At 36.7% G+C, this 6,601-nt stretch overlaps 1 protein-coding gene across 2 annotated transcripts in view; it reads left to right on the plus strand.

Annotated features, from left to right (window-relative positions):
- LOC101349838 (desmocollin-2) overlaps window positions 1-2,297 on the plus strand; it is a 34,307-nt gene extending 32,010 nt beyond the window's left edge. The window contains exons 15-16 of one of the 2 annotated variants that reach the window (XM_004386897.2): window positions 1,137-1,427; window positions 2,098-2,297. In XM_004386897.2, the coding sequence (XP_004386954.1) occupies window positions 1,137-1,427; window positions 2,098-2,295 (489 nt within the window). In that variant the 3' untranslated portion in view covers window positions 2,296-2,297. Of the gene's footprint in view, window positions 1-1,136; window positions 1,428-1,964; window positions 2,001-2,097 lie in introns of those variants that run through there. The other variant, XM_004386898.1, reaches the window with a different exon arrangement.
- Window positions 2,298-6,601: the final 4,304 nt, after the last annotated feature.

Below are 6,601 nucleotides of genomic sequence, written 5' to 3' on the forward strand. Positions count from 1 at the left end.
AGCACACACAAATATGTATATACATTTGCCTACAGAAACACCTATATATGTGCACCTATATATTCATCGGTGCTTACCTATACATATATAAGCATACATATCTACCTGTGTAAACTCACACATTTTTTTAGTTGTTATTACTGTTGTTGCAAAATTGCATATGTTGTGGCTTTTACCAAAATCTTTCCTTACTCTTGTGTATTTCTCAGTGTCGTCTTTTACCCTGGTCAAGTTGTGCTGACTTAACCCTTATTTGGTATTGCCTTACCCATCAAAACTAACAAGTGTCTACTGTCTAGAAAGTGATTCCCCCCCCACCCCCCGCTTCTTCCCATCCCTGGTAACGGTCAAAGAATGTTGCTTTCTGTATGTATACCTATTTTTATCTTTTTCTAAGAGAGAGGAGATCATACAGTATTTGTCCTTTTGTGATTGACTTATTTCACTCAGCATAATGTCCTCCAGATTCATCCATGTTACAGTATATTTTGAGAACTCATCATTCTTTATGGCTGCATAGTATTCCATTGTGTGTATGTATCATTGTTTATCCATTCATTCATCTGTTGATGGGAAGTTAGGTTGTTTCCATCTTTTTGCTATTGTAAATAATGCTGGAATAAACACAGGTGTGCATCTAGGAAGGTGTTAAGAAAGGAGTGTACATAAAAGGAGTGTACATACATATCTGATCTGTCAGAGTACAGACCACTTGACATCTGTAATTTCTTTTCTGTGTTAGCACTCCATTAAGTACTGTACTTGGCTTATAATAGTTGCTGTTGTAAGCTGCCATTGAGTCAGCCCCCAACTCGTGGCGACTCCATGCACAGTGGAACAAAACACTACCTGGTCCTGTGATCATTCCCATGATGGATTACAGATCAGATAGATCATTGTGCTCCATTGAATTTTTATTGGCTGATTTTTGGAAGTAGATCACCAAGCCTTTCTTCCTAGCCCATCTTAGTTAGACACACAGAATTACCAAGACAGACTTGGTCCCTGTCCTCAGCTTACCTTTTAGCACAAAAACAAACAAGCAAACAAACATGGCATTACATGAACGGTGCTGTTCTTTTTCATAATTTATTGCTCACCTCTGTCTTTCCCCATTGCAAATTGTTTTATTTCAGTATGCCGCAAATGAGTTTACATCCCATACTGTGGGCAGTTCTGCTCAGGCAGTTTGTGGTACCATGGGATCAGGGGTCAAAACTGGAGGACAGGAAACCATTGAGATGGTGAAAGGAGGACAGCAGACCTTGGAATCCTGCCAGGGGGCAGGGCATCAGCACACCCTGGAATCGTGTAAGGGAGGAGGACACCACACGCTGGATTCCTGCAGGGGAGGACAAGTGGACGTGGAAAACTGCAGATACGCTTACTCGGAGTGGCAGAGTTTCACTCAGCCTCGTCTTGGAGAAGTGAGTTTCCCTGTGTTCTACAAACCTGTTCTGATTTTCTTTTAAACTTTTAAATGATTGCAGTTTAGTGGCCTGATTTTTATTGTAATTATTAATCTATTCACTGGAAAGTTATTTCCCCCCAGTTTTGACTTAATTATGTTCAGATGCAAGTGGATATTTATTTTTCTTCCTATTTTGTTTTTTACTTCTCCTACAGAAATAATGAATGGTGATATTTAAATTACTTTTCTTACGACTTTGGGCTAATATTTCCCACTCAACAACTCATGTCTTAGAAAGCAAAGTGTGGCGGGAGGCAGTACTGGTGTGCATAGTCACTGTGCCTTTCTGGAAAGATCGGCGCCCACTCACATCAGTTTGGTTTCAGCTTAATGGATGCATTTTGCTTTCAGCAATAATTGTGAAAGAGAAAGTAGTGAGTACTTACACTTGTGTACTTGCTGCCCACAGGTGTGATTTTTAGAAACCTGCTATATATTGAATTTATAGTGTGATTTATGATATAGACCAATCATGTGCATTTTCTATATGTAGGAATCCATTAGAGGACACACTCTGATTAAAAATTAAACAAGGAAAGGTAAATCAAAGCAATTATTTTTATGTTAATATGTTTTGGTGTTTAAAATAATAATAATAAAATATGTTGTGTTTTTCTTTTTGGCAGAAGGTGCAGCTGTGTAATCAGAATGACGATTATAATCCTGTTCAAGAATATGTCCTTACGTACAGCTATGAAGGCAAAGGATCAGTGGCTGGTTCTGTAGGCTGTTGCAGTGAAAGACAAGAAGACGATGGGCTTGAATTTTTGGATCACTTGGAGCCCAAGTTTAGGACACTAGCAGAAACATGCATAAAGAGATGAGCGTGCCCTAAGAAGTCTGCAGAAGCCAGTGTCTTTACCATCTTTTTGTTGTTTTTTCAGTTATAAGCCAGGACTTTTTTAAAAGTAGAAGATGCTATATCTGGGGCTTTCCCTCTTTATTTTGATGGAAGCTCATTGGCCAAATACACGTTTATAGAGAGACAGACACTATAAATAAGTACACACATTTTCCAATTTTTGCATGGTTTCTACTTGCTTGTCTTCCACCCAAGGAAATCTGCAGAGAGAAAAACCAAGGAAATCTCCACTGTTTACATTTGGGTATAATGATGACAATTAATTGTGCATTAAAATTTAATTAATTCAATTCTACATTATAGACTTCTTGAAGTATAATCTAATTGTAGAGAAATTGCTTTAACATCATCTCCAATTAATCAATTGTTTGTGGGGTGCTTAAAAAATGTTCTTATTCTAAACTGTGTATATTGTGTTCTTGATACTGTCTTATTCTTCTAGCGTGACCTTTCTGCATAATGCAAAGGGAGTCTTCCTATCAGGCCTTGACTGTTACTACAATTCCATTTTACTGGAGTTTATAGTTTCTAGGTTTGATTCTATATAAAATCCTGCTCAGAATGTACATCTTCTCTGTTACCTACCTTGAATTTTAAGTTTGAAAAATGCCTTTGGAATGTATTTTTACTCTTGCTAGTTTTTGGTCTCTGAAATACCAAATGGTGTCTTTCTATCTTTATCTCTCGCTTCTCTTTATCTTTAAAATGTCCTGCTGGAGATATACAATCCAAATATTTTTAGAAGTTATATTTCTTATCTTCCCTTAAAAAGTCCATTATTTCTTTCTTGTTCTGTTTTGTGTAAGCATATGTACATTCTGAAAACCCATGTAATGTTACCTTTATTTCAAATATCTTGGTGATAGTTTCATTATGTTCTCAACAAAGAACCTTTATTTATGTCATTGAAACTGTAGAACTATGTCATGTTTTAATTAGAAACACATTCTGTATTAACAGAAGGAATGGTGTAATTAAAATTGGGGTGCGGATATTTAGTACATAATAGCACATTTGCAGTTCACATATTTAGGATAGGATACCGTTTATAAATGCAGCACGGTGAGTTTTTTGAAATAAGGTATCTTGAAAACTATCTAGGGGTAACTATTTTATACCTTTTTAGATGAGATGGCTAGTCACATCCAGGTGACTGTAAAGTTATTTTTTAATATTTCAAAATTACAGTCTTTACAAATGTAGAAGAGGGCCAAACTATTTAAATATTGAAATAAGACAAAATTAAAATTAATAGTCAATAAAAACCCAGGTTAGATTTTATGACAGATTTTAGTCAATGGATTCTATATGTATATTGACTATATTGACATTTAAAATGTATAAATATTGCTTATGATTGTTAATAATGTGGCTGTCTTGAATTCCCAAGGTGGCTTATAATAATTATTTTTTAAGGATAAACGTTGAGTAGTTAATTCAACAATTAGTTTATATTTTCAATAGTTTCATTACTGCTCCATCAAAACAAAGATTTGCCAAAGCTATTTTTAATAAATTATATACAAAGTTCTTGTCTATTACTAGTTCTGATAAAGTAATTTTAAAAGTTCGTGTGAGTTAATCATATGTCTGATATGAGGTTAAGGAATTGCATTTTTCTTAGAGAAGTGAGTGGCTTCTATAGAATCCTGTGATGTGATATGTACATATATATGTAGAGCCCTGGTGGTGCCATGATTAAAGCATTCTACTGCTAACTGAAAAGTTCGTGGCTGTAAACCACCAGTGGCTGGATGGGAAAAAGATGTGGCAGTTTGCTTCCATAAAGATTTACAGCCTTGGAAACCTAATGGAGTCGCTATGAGTTAGAATCAACTCGATGTCAGTAGGTTTGCTTAGAATTTGATTTGGAGAGCCCTTTCGTCCATTGTGAATACCACGTTTACATAATTTTACTATTCTAAAGACTGTGATGTGATGTGATATTGGTTAATCTGCATAATGTCTGTTTCTTTTCATCTTAAAATGGGAGATAATAATAGAACTCATTTTCCAAGGTGCTTGTAAGGCATTTGAATAAAAAATGGTTTTTAACCATGAAAGTCATACAGAGTGGTCCACATAAAAGGCATTCTTAGTGATACTAGGAGCCCTGATGGTGCCTTGGTTAAGAGCTCGGCTGCTAACCAAAAGGTCGGCAGCTGGAATCCACCAGCCACTCCTTGGAAACCCTATGGGGCAGTTCTGCTCTGTCCTGTAGGGTAGCTATGAGTCAAAATCGACTCTACAGCAATGGTAGTGATACTGAGTGATTTCACATAAGTCACAATGTATAACCCATTTCATGTTAACAAAGTCAATTAAGAAAACAGAAAACTGGGAAGGTTTTTTTTTTTTTTTTCATTAGAATGTTTGTCAGTTGAGGATAAGTGGTCTCCTAACACTTACTTGATGTTTGAGTCTTGCACAGCTAGTCATTCAAAATGTGTATTGCAAACATTGCTGAAGCATCTGCATAGGATTTCCCAGTTTGAAATGCTGTGAAACTTCTTGCTTCAGATTAGATGAAAAGCAGGACATACACTTTTAAATTCAAAAAAAAAAAAAAACAAGCCTGTTGCCATTGAGTTTATTCTGACTCATAGCAACCCTACAGGACAGAGTAGAACTGCCCTGTAGGGTTTCCAAGGAGTGGCTGGTTGATTCGAACTACTGACTGGATGGGCAATGGGTTTGGTTTTGTTTGGCCGTTATCATGGTAACCCTAAGAGCAATGACTATACAACAAGAGTGCTTGATGCAAATCCTTGCTCCACTCTTACTAGCTGTGGAATTTGAGAAGCCAATTAACCCTTGTGTGTAATTCCTTAACTTGTAGGACCTGTTTCGGGGGGTGACGTGGAGAGAAGGAATCTATAGGACTGTTGTCAGAGTTAAAAGAGTTAATTAATGAGAAGAGTTGGCACAGAGTTAGCACTCAGTATATATTAGCTACTGTAGTTATTTTCTAGGAAGAGAACACCTTGGTTGGGAATGTTTATAGCCTCAGTATCAACTCCACTTTACAGCTGACATCTTGTAAAGACTGTCCCCTTCCATCTTTCCCAGAAGCCTGACCAGGATTTTACCTGTGATGGTCTTTGAGAACGTCATGGCTCCCAGTAGTTTCCAGGTCTGTCATTCTTGGCACTCAGGAAGCTGTATCTTAACTTAGTCATAGCCCGTGAATCCGTGTGACAAATCTTTAGACTGAATTTAACAGGCAGGTAAAATTCTTAATCAGCCATCTTTTCCTCAAGGAGGAAAAATCTTAGGGATGTCCACTAAAAAAGGGATAGTGCTTCTTCAACAGAAAGAAGGCAACAGGTATTTGCTGTTAGTTCAGTGCAGCTTGTATGCGGGATCTCTAATTACTTCCTTTCTTTCTTTTTTTTTGATCTTCATCTTAAGGCTAGTTTTTATCTTAGATCTTGATTCTGTTGAGCAAACTCTGAATACAGGCTTACCATCTCTATCTCTTTTTCTCGGTCTTCATATTGAAGTCTTGATACCAGACCTCTGGCCTGGTCAATCCCTTAGTAACATCCTGAGAATAAAATGCTTTTCCTTCTATGTGCCTAGACTTATGGTTTCAACCCCTTGAATAAACGAAGCTCCAGGATTTTCCATACCTCTCTAAATCTACAGCTCTTATTCAGCTCTTCTGTGAGAACCGCTGTTATCTTTAAGTAATTTTAACTTGTTATGCAAAAAGACAAACATACTACTTTCCCACATCAAATCGGGTCTTCCTGGATTTCCAGTATAAGTGGTGTCCTCCTGCTTGAGACTTAGGCTTGAAGCAGAATCCTTGATTCCTCTTTCTGCTTTGCATAGCACATCTTATTTGTTACCAAAAGCAGCCAAACCTTCTGAGAGTTTTAGAAACAATTTCATTTCTTGATTAATTCATTTGTCCTGCTCTCTCCTTTAACCAGAAGACATTTGTGTGTTTATAAACATTACTTGTAAAGTTTTCACTTGCAGGTTTGTGTGTGTGTGTGTGTGTGTGTGTGTGTGTGTGTGTTTGTTTTCTCATGTGGAAAGCTCACTGCGGACTAAAAAAAATGTTCACATTTGTATGCCCATACAACTCTGACATCAATACGTTTTGATGAATCGATTTGTATTGTCTGGGTTACAAAGGAAAAAAATAAAAAAGAGATTACAGATTAGGTTTTTTGATTCCCAGAACACCATACTACTTTCCCGTGATATAAATTTTTCATTATAGATAATATGATGCATGTTAGATTCTGCACTGATTT

The sequence above is a fragment of the Trichechus manatus genome, unplaced genomic scaffold (genome assembly GCF_000243295.1).
Source record: "Trichechus manatus latirostris isolate Lorelei unplaced genomic scaffold, TriManLat1.0 scaffold00175, whole genome shotgun sequence".
Classification (NCBI taxonomy): Eukaryota; Metazoa; Chordata; class Mammalia; order Sirenia; family Trichechidae; genus Trichechus; species Trichechus manatus.